The 13,590-nt window shown below is 39.2% G+C and overlaps 1 protein-coding gene across 1 annotated transcript; it reads right to left on the bottom strand.

Moving 5' to 3' along the window:
- Positions 1–11,723: 11,723 nt before the first annotated feature.
- LOC132301407 (NAC domain-containing protein 54-like) lies at positions 11,724–12,218 on the bottom strand. Its single transcript, XM_059798660.1, has 2 exons — positions 12,083–12,218; positions 11,724–11,926 (listed from the first exon to the last, which is right to left on the bottom strand). Exons 1-2 carry the CDS (start codon positions 12,216–12,218, stop codon positions 11,724–11,726), a joined length of 339 nt encoding a protein of 112 aa, XP_059654643.1.
- Between the last annotated feature and the right edge of the window lie 1,372 nt (positions 12,219–13,590).

The following is a 13,590-nucleotide window of genomic DNA, read 5'->3' as shown; positions in this document are numbered from 1 at the left end:
CTACAAACCATTTTTTGACACAATACGAAGCCATGGCAGACAAGTTTGGGGGGATGAACAGTGCCTAGCATTAACTGCTCTGAAGGAATATATGTAGAACCTTCCGGTCCTATCAGCTCCAGAACCAGGCAAAAAGCTATTTTTATACCTCGGGGTATCCAGCATCGCGACAAGTGGCGCTTTGATCCGTTGTGCAGAGGGGAAGCAATATCCAGTGTTCTATGTTAGCAAAATGATGACTGAGGCCTAACGGCATTATTCAAAGGCGGAGCCGGTGATACTCTCGCTAGTGCATGCGAAACGAAAGCTCAGGCATTATTTTGAATCCCATCATATCATCGTTCTAACCACTTTCCCTATCAGAATAATCCTGCACAAACCAGACCTCTCAGGAAGGATGACGAAGTGGGTCATAGAGTTAAGCTCATTTGATATAACATATGAACCCAGAACGGCAGTCAAAGGGCAAGCGGTGGCTGATTTTTTACTAGAATGTGATTCAAAAGACATGGAGGAAGACCTTCGTGGTTGCTTGTGGAAACTTTTTGTTGATGGATCCTCAAATCAGATGGGGGCAGGCATTGGAATCAAACTGCAGACACCGGAAGGTACGTCCTTAAGTCAAGCGCTCCGGCTTGAATTCAGAGCCACCAACAATGAAGCGGAGTATGAAGCACTGTTGGCAGGACTTAAGCTTGCCAAGGAGCTGAAAGTCAGGAATTTGACTATCTTTAGTGACTCGCAATTAATTGTTCGGCAGGTGAATGGCAAGTATGAAATCAAAGATAAAACGATGGAAGCATATCATTCTGCTGTTATGCGGGAAGCCAAAAATTTTGAAAAAATCAAATTCATCCAAATACCAAGAGAGCATAACGAGGATGCCGATCGGCTAGCATGTAGTGCCTCGGGTTCTGGAGAAACATTGGCAAGGGTGATTCCAGTAGGAATATTAAACCAGCCATCCATTTTTAAAGAACCTTCGGGCTCAGATCCTTGGCAAATGAATGTTATTCCATATGAGCCCAGTTGGATTGATCCGATCATAACTTACATCCGGGATGGTACTCTGCCTGAGCAAAGAGATGAGGCTAGGAAAATCAAATCGAATGCTGCAAAGTACGCTATAGTGCATAACCAGTTATACAGAAGATCTTTTTCTGGGCCGTACTTAAAGTGCGTCACCCCCACAGAGGCTCGGCAGATATTGCGAGCTATTCATGAAGGTGTATGTGGAAACCATTCAGGAGGAAGGTCTTTAGAGCACAAAACAATGACGCAAGGGTACTTCTGGCCGAACATATGGCTGGATGAGAAAGAATTATCCAGAAGGTGCGATAAGTGCCAAAGGTTCGGACCACTGATCCACCAACCACCTGAGGACTTGCACGTAACGGCCACACCATGGCCTTTCGCACAATGGGGGATGGATGCGGTTGGTCCTCTGCCAACTGCAAGAGCTCAGAACAAGTATGTGCTGCTGGCTATAGATTACTTTACTAAGTGGGTGGAAGCAGAGCCATACCCAAGCGTAACTCAGACTCATGTGAGACGGTTCATTTGGAGTAATATTATTTGTCGTTTTGGTGTTCTGAGGTCAATCGTCATGGATAATGGGACCAACCTTGACAGCAAGCAAGTAAGAGAGTTGTTGGAGGAATATGGAATTAATCAAAAGCTGGCGGCAGTAAGTCACCCCCAGGCCAATGGACAAGCAGAAATCACAAATAGAACAATCTTTGCTTGCATCAAGAAGAAGCTTGAAGAGAAGAAAGGAAAATGGTTAGATGAACTGCCAAACGTTTTATGGGCTTATAGAATGACCCTAAGGCAATCGACCGGAGAAAGCCCATTCGCCATTGCGTATGGTACGGAGGCAGTTATACCGGTCGAACACTTGGTTCCGACTGTTCGAAGCTTAGCATGGAGCCGAGAGCATAACGACAGTATGTTGAGGTTTAACCTCGATATGCTGGAGGAAAAGAGAGATGCAGCGGCAGTAAGGCTCACATCCTACTAGCAGACGCTTATGAATAGCCATAACAAAAAGGTAAAGCGCAGAGACTTTACACCAGGTGATCTGGTTCTAAAGAAGAAGGTAGGAATGGTTAAGAAAATGGTGGCACCTTGGAAAGGCCTATATAGAATTACAGAAGTCATAGGAAATGGGGCATATACCCTAGAGACCATAGCCGGAAGGCTGGTTAACAAGCCTTGGAATGCCACATCTCTGAAGAGGTATTATCAATAAAAAGTTGAGTTTCAATTTTGAATTCTGTTCATTTTCAATTGAATACAAGCGAGTGTACAAGTTTCCGAGATTTATAAAAGTAATATTCCTCTTCAAGAGCTTGATTAAGTAAAAATATCGAAGTAAGTGGCAACTGGTACTATGAGCCGGACGTCAAACATCTACTAAAAATAAAAAGCAAAGTGGCAAGTGGCATTCTAGCCGAGCGCCAGACACTTAAGCAAAGTAAGTGGCAGCTGGCACTATGAGCCGAACGCCAAGCACTTGCTAAGAAATAAAAAGCCAAGTGGCAAGTGGCATTCTAGCCGAGCGCTAGGCACTTAAGCAAAGTAAGTGGCAGCTGGCACTATGAGCCGAACGCCAAGCACTTGCTGAGAAATAAAAAGCCAAGTGGCAAGTGGCATTCTAGCCGAGTGCCAGGCACTTAAGCAAAGTAAGTGGTGGCACTATGAGCCGAACGCCAAGCACTTGCTAAAAAATAAAAAAGCCAAGTGGCAAGTGGCATTCTAGCCAAGCGTTAGGCACTTAAGTAAAGTAAGTGGCAGCTGGCACTATAAGCCGAACGCTAAACACTTGCTAACAAATAAAAAGCCAAGTGGCAAGTGGCATTCTAGTCGAGCACCAGGCACTTAAGCAAAGTAAGTGGCAGCTAGCACTATAAGCCGAACGCCAAACATTTGCTATAGATAAATGTGAAGCTGGTTGTTACCACCCATGCACAGATAAAGTCAATGTTTTTGTCATCTCATTCATGATATGTTTTGAGGTTACAAAAGATAAAATATACAGATAACATAACTACAAAGAAGTAGGAAATAAAAGTATCAGAAGAGTCTTAGCTAGCTACCTCTGTTCTGTCAGCCTCCTGATTGCTTTGACTCGTCTCTTCACTTTCATTGGTCGTCCCATCTTTATGAGGAGGGGAGTCGAGATGAATGACTGAGTCGTTCTGTTAAGGCCTAACCTCAGTAGAGGTTAAGGAAGGGACCATAATGGACAGAGGAAGAGCATCCAGAGGTTGAATGACAGAGGGAGCTGGAGTGACCCTAGAGGAAGCAATCTCCTGACACTTATCAAAAATGTGTTCAGCAGGAGTGGAGTCTAGATCAACATAGACTCCTGGAGGATCAATTTCTAGATCCTTATCAACTTCATCCGGGGTGGAACCGATCTAGCCTTCGGCAAGAACACAGTAGGAGAAACCCTCTCGGTACCCCTGAGCATACCTGAGAGCCCCAACCTTTGAAAATCGAGTGTGAAGAGCCAACATGCCACCATTCACCTTGCTGATGGTATTGAGCAGAGCATCACGCTCATCCAGGGCCCTCTTCACGAAGGCCATCCGAGCGGACTACTCATCAGCCAGAAGGCACTGGAGTTCTGCTTTCTCATCCTTGAGCGAATCGCGCTCGATCTGCCAAACGTTCTTCTCAAGTTGAAGGGCATCATTTTCATCCTAAAGGGAGTCAGTTTCCCTTTTAAGAGCGTCTCTCTCTTTTTCAACTTTGCCAAGCTGGGCCAACAGTTCGGTGTTTTTGGTGGCAAGGATATTATTTTCTTTATGGGCCACCTCGAGGCTGTCAGAGAACTTACGAGCCTTGGCGTTCCCCATTTCGACCTACATCTGCATGGCCATCATACTGAACAAAGTCTGCAAAGATATGCATGAACACTGGTTAAACCGATCACATGGTCAGAAGAGCTCAAGCATAAAGATTATGTGAAAATTTGCAGACTAAGAGATAAAAATTACCTCCATGGCAGATAAGGTAAAGCGGCTAAACACCTCCTTCTGAGACAGACCTTTGGCTGTATCAATGTCCTTGGGAGTCCACATGTTCCTGTAGTATGCCATAGTGGTCTGACCATCCTTGAACATGGTCTCGTTCGACTTCACGAATGTCCCATCTGTTCGGACGAATCGAAGAGTCCATGGTGCTGTTGCAGAAGCAGAAGCTGAAGCAGCATCTGTAACAGGCCTAGAGGGGGCAGGTGAACGGATTGGGCGATGCAAGAGTGTGCCTAGCCCAGAGATTCGGATCCTCCTTGTAAGAGATGCATCATCAAGGTTGGTTGCACTGTCGAGATGAGGCCTTTTGCCTCGCTCTTTATCCTGAGCACCCGTAATAACAACAGAAGTAGTATTGACCTGAGGAGATGTGTTCGGATTGGTAGGAGGAACACTAACGGCAGGATCAACAGCCACTACGTTCGGAATGGTGTCGAAAATAGTGGCAGAAGAAGAGACCGAGGCAGGAGAAGAGGTTGCTGCAACAGCAGCAATAGTGACTCCGGGAGGGTTTTTCATCCTGCTGAAGGAGGGAATCTGGAGCTAGCTCATTGTGTTGCCGAGGGCTGAAATTGAGAGAAGGTTGTCTGAAGTAAAGAGGTCTGAGCAAGAAGGAATGTCATTCAGAACGTACTTCTTCAAGTAATTATCCCTATCCCTGCAAACACTGTAGCTCAAGTCATCACAAATAATGCCTAAGGAATGGCACAAGAAAGTACAAAAGCGAGGAACACAAATTTCACAGGGACAATCGTTCTTATGAGTTTTGAATTTCTTATATGAAGAGACAGAACACTCGCTAAAGGCGCTCGAGATTGGATAATCCTCTACAGTTGGAAAAGACCAGGCCCCCCTAACTGTGATACCCCTCGGATCCCAGACGCGGGTTGATCAGGCCCAGGCCCAAACCCGAGGGAATATCAAACAATTAAAGTATTTTAAATCGAACACAGAATAGAAATTTAAGAATTTAAATAAAGAAATCCAAGAGAAAAATAAAATCCTTTAACGATAAATAATATTAATTTAATCCTCCAAAACTTTCAAGGTTACAACTTGGGAATCCAAACAGTGGACCCCTAAAGAAAATCTCAACTGAACTGAAACTGAAAACATCAAGCTAGAAGTATCGAGAGAAATCCTACGTAAGCAGATGAACGCGAGACTGTCCCCAACAAGCACGATCAAGCTCTAAGGCTGGAACCGACTTGCACCTGAAAAAAAATAATAGAAGAGTGGGTCAGGCCCACGAACAAGTTCTAATCTAACTGCGATCCAAACAATGACCCGATACGCAGATACACCCTAGATATCTCAACAATATCTAATTAGTCCATACATATATATATCCACACTAAAGGACATTCACTAGACTATAATAGGGGTCTCAACCTGAATAGAAGGTAACATGCGAAAACGCACCCAAGGGTGGGCATGAGTACCTAGACCTAACAGGGTACACCTCAACCTACTATAGTCAGCTACGCATCCATTGCATATACGCACCCTAACCAACGAGTATGAATCTCAAGCTCATCTCGTGGTACCATACACATATATCTAAATTTCGTCCTAAAACCAGGTATGCCATTCAATTACTTATTAAACGGACACACTTTATACAAACTAGTTAGTCACTCAACTTATTTGCAGTTGATATGACCCACCACAATCCACTAATCCAGGAAGTCACCCAACTTAGTTGCAGTTGATCTGACTTAGTCACAAATAGGATTCAATATCTTTCAATCCATTCCTTTAGTCCATTAGGTTAGGTTTATGCGTTTTGAGCTAAACCATCCCTAGTATGTCACCGTCCCATACCGGTACATACAATCCTCCACATCCGTGTAAATTACAATATATATACCAGTTTAGTAATTTACAGTCCAAGACTATTTCCCAAAGAATTGAAGAAAAATAATTACTATTTCAACAACTAAAACCAAGCATTAATCCATTTAAAGTTTAATATTCCAACAACCACCTCCAAACCATAATCCAATTCCAAACCAAAAATTCAGTTAATTGCTTAACAGTGTGTAATATTACAGCAATTAAATCATGTACCATTCCGTTCAAAACCATGCAACTACATATTTATAACAGAGTAGTTTAGCAACCAAAATCTGAAACATGCCTAGGATCAAATCTATTCACTAGAAGACCCTAATGTCCATTTAAACCAGTTTTAAATTTATGCTACACTCATTAAATCACTAATTTAGAAATAAGTAATTTAAATCTTTTCCATCCATTATTCATATTCAAAAAGGTTTAAATTTGTATTATGCATTCGACTTGTCTACCTGTATAAACCATGCACTGAGAACCCTTAAGAACACCCAAGTCACATGTTAAACTCCTCCATTTACTTCCAACTCAGTCCCAGACTCACAACCCTCCAACAGTAGCAAGTAATTCGTAATAAAAAAAAAAAAAAAAAAATCAAAAATCAAATTCCAAGAGAGCCTGCTCAATTTTTGGAAAGAGTAGGCTCTTTTAGAGCCTTGAGCCGGCTCCTTTGCCCCATGGAGCCGGCTCTTTACCTAGAAAAGAGGAGGGAGCCGGCTCCCTCCATCCATGGAGCCTTTTCCTTTGCCTCTTTTGTATTACCAACGCTAGTTCACTCTCTGCTTGAATTTTGCTTCATTATGTCCGTGTATTCTTTCCTCGATTAATTCCTAGCCCTCTGTTGGTTACTTACAGTGATCTTAGAGGTTCAATACTATCCTAATATCATCTCCCAAGCTTGATTACAGCAATTTAAATCAATTAAAAGAAGTAAACTTGTTACGGAACTAAACATATTTCTATGCAAAAACTGAAACCTCATGCATGGATTACAACGAAGCAAAATGCAACAGAGATCTAAAACAGAAATAGCAACCTTCCTATGAGATTTACATAACTCCCGTAGTCTTTCCATACTTAGTTTACAGTAGTTGCAATAAAAAACAGAGACAAAAACTACAACAAAAACCCTCATGCTTAAAGGACATAAAACTGAACCAACTTGCATGCACTGTAACAGATATTGCAGAAATCATCACAGAAATAATTCAAAGCATACATATGATGTATAACATACATGAATGATTTAGTTGTTAATTTCCTTAAAACCCTAGAGCATATCTAGGTGCACAGAACACGGCTCAAAGAGAAAGAGGAAGATAGAACTTGCCTGAATAGGTTTGCAAACAAACCCTTGTTGCCGTTGGTCTCAGTTTTTTGACATCCACTGAAACTTGTCTAACCTCCTAGAACCTCTGCTCCTTCCTTCTCCTTGGTTAAACCTTGGAACCCCAGTCGAAATTCTCACAAACTGCTCTGTTCTCACCAAAACTCCCTCTGTAACTCTCTCTATTTGGCAGACTTTTCCGTGTAAAAGTTACGACAATATGTAACCCTAGGTTTAACATATACTGAGGTATTTATAATTGTAAGATTAAAACCCTAATCCACAGAGCCCTAACTTCGTCAGCCCACAAAGTAACCCAGTTTAGATACATATCAGATATTTATGAGACGGCTCCAAAAACCCTAACTAAAACGTATCTAAAACCTTAGTTAATGGGAATTACATAATTACCCTGTTCAAAAATTAAATACTTAATAAATAATTAATTTAATAAAACCCATTAATTAAATCAAATAAGCAAGCAACGAATCACTTAAAACACATAAAATAAATAATCAAACAACGAATCAATTACAACACATAAAACGCAAATAAAGAATAAACTGCAATTAAAGAATAATTTAAATAATAAATCAACCAATGCACATAAAAAAAAAAAAAAAAATTCCAATTTAAACAATAAATTAAATACCAAGACTATCCTTTTGAAATTAGGGGTATTACACTAACCCCTATTACGTTGTTTCTCCAACCCTTTTCAAACTTGATTGTGTCTTTACATATGGACATCTTTTCAATCGGGTAGAGGTGGTAGAATGGTTCCTCAAGTCGGATCTTACTAACCTTGTAACAGAGAAGAAGATCTATGATATCAAGATCTAGACCTCTGTCACGAGTCAGTAGTAGCAGAACGGATAGGATCCTAAAAAAATTTAGATTTACCTGCAGAGGGGAGATCCCTAGTCTGTTGAAAACATAGTTAAAGAAAGGATGCAAAGGGAACCTAATGATATTCAACTGAAGATGGGTAAACAAGATTTCGCCGGGAAGAAGGCCAACACCAGTCCTGATATTCACATCTTTAGGGCAATTTCTAATTTCTATATCGACAGGGAGATGAAGTTTCATGCGAAGAACATCTAGATCTACAGGCATGGCGAAAATGAATGAGGATTTTAAGGGAGAAAAAGAGATCTTCCAAAAGAAAAAGGCAAACAAAACTAACCTCAGAGGGAGAAAACATCAAAGAGTACTGCAAGATCGTTGGAAAAAGGAGCTTTCGCAGAGGTTCGCCATAGGAGATTTGATTTGATTTGAAAAAAAAGCAAGCGAAGATTTGGCAAACAGCGATACAAGATAGCGACAGTAAAAAAAGATTGAGGGAACGTCTCTGATACTTATAAAGACATAGTAGGCAGGAAGGCCGAAGCGTCAGGAAAACGAGGAGTTTCTTTGTAATCTCGAAGCATCGGTTTTAGATCTGACCATCCATTTTCCCATGAGATCTTCTTGAGCCGTCAACGTCATGATTGACCGCTGATAATAATTACCCCCTTATGTATTAGGGGGTAATTATGGGGGCAATTGAGGATATCAAAGATGGACTGGACCAGACCCGACCCGCGGGTAGAGCACCAGGTTGAGTGGTAGATCCGAGCCCAAGCAAAAAGGGTAGCATAATGAGCCCAACACCCACGAAAGAAGGATCTGACCGAACAGTTGAACTCAGCCCATAAAGAAAATAATGCGAGTTAGGCCCAACGTCTGAGACTTACATGATGAAGTCAGGCCCAAAAGGAAGAAAGCCCAAGAATAAGAGCCCTATGTAATAAGTTAGTTAGAGCATTTGTAATGGTCTATAAATAGACAGTACGAGTAGAGAGAAGGGAGATTTTTTGGGGGGGGAGTTTTCATTCTGTGGAAGTGTAAGAATTCTAGAGAGAGAAAGGTAATTGAATTTCTTGCATCTTCATAATATTATTCTTATTTATATAAATTTAAGAGTAATGATATTCAAGTTCACTTGTTAGATATATTTGTCAAAGTGAAACAATTAAACACCATTGATAATCCAAAATACTTTAGGTCTTTAGTGGCCTTAATTATTTCATTTCGACAAATAAACCTAACAAATAGGTCTGAATATCATTTTCTCAAATTTAATCGGATGTGTTCAAGCCTTGAATTCTGTATCACTAAGGCTAATGAACACCCGTTTGGCATGCGTTTTGTTTCTGTTGTTTTTGTTTTGGGGCTACTACAATGTCGATTTTGGTAACGAAAGCATATTTGGTATGACCTTATTTTATTTTACACGGTGCTAAAACACTTCATGAACAATGGCACAAAACCAAAACACTAGAAAATTATTTTTTCTTGTCTTGACAACTGTTCATAGCTCAAAACCATAACAGTAGCGCAACACGGGACCTAAGTTTCCACAGCAAAACATCGTTCCCAAATGTGTTTTTAATTTTTTTCTAAAACACTCCTACAGTAAAAATACTATTTATGTTTTAATCAAAAATAAAATGTCTAAAACAATGCACGTTCCAAACGAATCAAAAAAATATTCAAACCTGTTCAAAATTTTGTCCAAAGTCATTGGAGGCTCAAGTCACATGCAAATTGGAATGTATGGTCTACCACCATTTATAAGTTGCCAAACTTTAGAAGCAACAATTTGGTCGGAGTGTTTGCGAAGACGGGGAAAGTCAAGAATTAAAAGATGTTAGGTGAGAATATAAAGAATCTTGTGAAATTTCCAAGATACTGGCCATGGCATGTCCTGGTCAGTTAAGGCATTAAAGTCAAATTTGGTCATATAATGGAAAAAAAGAGTCAAATTTTAATCAAAATTGCATTTTGATTACTGAACTTATATATTCATATTGTCACGTGTGACATTTGCTAAGATAATTAATTAATTAAATTAGAATATAGGCAATGACCAATTAGGTTTGAGTTGATTGGTTGTAGTATTATTAGTTAAGTGCTATGAGGGAAGTCTTGTCATTCCGATTGAAAAGTGATTTGAGTATGTATAGGACTCTTTTTTTTTATTTTTTATTTTTTATAACAATATATATAGATTGTATAGATTGGGTGTTAGCAATTAAGTCACGTGGGATTCCGGGAGCAAATTTGAGAGCAAAAATGAGGTATGATAAATAGAATTAACTTAAATTTTTGGATCAAACTGCGAATCACCCGACCTGACCTGATTTGTAACTCAAATGGAATGAGGAGTTTTTAGTTAAGATGAGAACTTAAGCAAAACCTACTTAATTTTTTTGACAAAAAAAAAACAAAATGTTGTTTTCAAAAACCATTATTTGAAAGCATGTCTATTTTAACTGTATTTTCAGAGAATTGTCAACAAAATAAAATTTTGTATTGTTTTCTAATTCTGTTCTTTAAACAAAAAAACTATTTTAATAATAATAATAATAATAATAATAATACTTGAATAATAAAAAAGCAAAAATGCAAAAAACTCTCCTAAACTATTACGAATCCGCATTTTACCTCCTTAAACCACAAAAATGAACAAATTAGTACCACAACTATCACAAATCGTGCAAATTAACCCCCTGAAACTCAATTCCGGCCACTTTCTGGCCCACAAGGCCAGCACGTGACTGTTTTTTTCTTTTAATTCCGAAATTACCCTTGAATACTAATGAATATTATTATTTATTTATTCATTTTAACTTTTCTGCCACGTAATGAGGTAAACATAGAGAAGCTCACAGCCGAGTTCTCCTTCCCGCCGGTACCGCGAACCTTCACAGCCCCGTTCTATAACTTCCCTTCGTCCGTCCACGAGGCTTCTTTGATTAGTCAATTCCTCCTTCCTTTCCCCTTAATTTTGTGATCTATCAACAGAAAAAAGAAGAAGAAAGAGAGCACAAAAACACCAAACATACTAGCAAAATTCGATGACTCCAAAACCGGTGGAGCATTTAGATCGATAGGTGGTTGACCACCAGTTTTGCAATCACACACACACACACACACACACACACACACACACACACACACATATATATATATATATATATATTTACATATATTTATATTGATGAAAAAAAGTAACAGTAGCCACACACACTCACACACACACACACACACACACACATATATATATATATATATATACTTACATATATTTATATTGATAAAAAAACTACCGGTTTTAATCCAATCATATCAGAGGCGGCTGGTGCAGCGATGGTGATGGCGGCATGGGCTGCCATGGGCTGTGGAGAGGACTGGTTCGGCCTGTTGGTGTAGCGATGGCGATGGCGGCATGGGCCGGCGATGGGCTATGGAGAGGTCGGAATATATGTCAATATATATATGTGTGTGTGTGTGTGTGGCTACTGTTACTGCTCAGGCAACCTCGCTGCTTCAGCGCCGCCATTAAAGCATGGATGGGGGTTCCATGGCGGAGATGGTGGTTTAGGTGAAGAATTGGGAAAGATCGAATACAAGCTTGTCGGAGGATCACACATTCTATAAATAAATCAATGTTTTGTTCAACGGCGGAGGACTAACCAGGCAATCAGTGTTTTTTTCATCCCCACCCACCGCCTTTCCGACTGCACCACCCGATCTTTTTCGGTGGCTTTCCAGTAATCGACTTTGGTTGCCCGGTTAGTCCTCGACCCGTTTGGGTATTTCCTATCCGTTGGGTTGTAGAAGTACCATTCCATATCTTTGCCAGGTAAATATGACTTGTCTATACATGCACATCACCAAATCAAATATATATATCAGATTTCAACTCAATTTAATTTAGAGTCAATCAAATTATATATATATATATATATATATATATATATATATATATTCAAGTAAATTTGTAAGTACGTAGCTGGTAAATCCTAGGGCTCACATTTGTAGAGATCAACCTCTGGGATGATTTCAAGCTCGATCACACGGCCTGTTATTTTCCTATTTAGATAGTAATCAACAAGTTCCTCGTCAGTTGGGTAGAACCTGAATCCTTGGGGAAGACTCATTTGTGCCATTTATCTAGCACCGATGTATATGCAAGTGTGTGTGTGTGTGTGTGTGAGAGAGAGAGAGAGATTTGAATGAGAGAGAGAAGAATAGAAGATGATGGAGATGGACTTGAGAACAGAGGGGCATTGAGGGTATTTTTTTTAATTACAATGGGTAGTTTTGTAAATTTACAATGAAGTCGGCCGGAAAGTAGCCGGAATTGCGTTTCAGTAGTTAATTTGCACGATTTTGATAGTTGTGATATTGACTTGTTCGTTTTTGTAGTTCAAGGGGATAAAATGCGAATTCGTGATAGTTCAGGGGGTTTTTTTTTGCATTTTTGCTTAATAAAAATGATAACAATAGTAAAAAAGGTAGAGTTTGAGTTTGGATTGAACTGTCCAAGTTACCATCTATATCAATTTACTTTCAATGTAGAAATTATTGAAAATGATGATAAATGAAAATTTACATTGTACTAACCAGTTCAATTTTATTGAATATCTAGTTTTGTTTTTATCGTAAAACAACAATCACATGAAATATGCTTGTTACTTATGCTTACTGATTTGGACCTGGTTACGATCACTCGACAACAATGGTTGATTTCTTGGATATGATCGTCTTTTTGCTCTATCAACGAAACTTTTGGTATAATCACACGAAAATCGAGTCTAAAATGTTTTGTTTTTATTATCTATCTTCGATTATAAAATTACTGAATAGAACTTCCCTTTTCTTTATTTGTACTTTATGTGTTGGACATGACAAAGAAACAGACTAATCCAAGGACGTGACAAAGATACAAGTTGAAAGAGTGACACGTCACACACACACACACACACACATATATATAATATGTTATCTATCCATTAAAACAATAGTGATAATGTGATATCTCTATCTAGGCATATTACATTATAATTTGTTGAGATGCTACTCCATGAGCTGTGCTGCTAGCCAATCCAAGAACATACCTGTATGACTTGGAGATTTGAAAGCGAAAGTTTTTGTTTTCAAAATTTTATATTATTTAAAATTATATTAGAATCAGATTAATTACTAAACTATTACCGTATTTAGGGCCTTGTGAGTTGTGACCCAGTAATATCTTCTTTACCTCTCAAAATGAATGGTAAGTTTTCTAGTCTATAAAGAAGCAAAGTAAATGAGTGAGTTTCTAGTCAATAAAAATAAAATAAAAAAACTATTACCGTGTTTTAAAAGTGTTCCAATTCCCAAATGGGTTGTTGTGGTGTCCATGTAGTTCCAGCCATATACAATTAGCATATATATAATATTCAAATTTTTACAGAACACTTTGAACCATGTTAGACATGTGTTTAAGCCATGTTCAATAGTATTACAACACGTGATTTCTAACCATGTTAGACACGT

Source organism: Cornus florida, unplaced genomic scaffold (assembly GCF_030987335.1).
Source record: "Cornus florida cultivar Cherokee Brave unplaced genomic scaffold, ASM3098733v1 CherokeeBrave_3.0.0_Hap2_Chr03, whole genome shotgun sequence".
In the NCBI taxonomy this organism is placed as follows: domain Eukaryota; kingdom Viridiplantae; phylum Streptophyta; class Magnoliopsida; order Cornales; family Cornaceae; genus Cornus; species Cornus florida.
This window is presented reverse-complemented; position numbering and strand designations above follow the sequence as displayed.

Excerpts from the sequence above, each read along its gene's own strand:
- LOC132301407 (XM_059798660.1), bottom strand. The coding sequence starts at position 12,218 with ATGGCACAAATGAGTCTTCCCCAAGGATTCAGGTTCTACCCAACTGAC. Across the intron at positions 11,927-12,082 it reads AGAGGTTGATCTCTACAAAT|ACAAGTCATATTTACCTGGC; the intron begins GTGAGCCCTAGG and ends GTGCATGTATAG.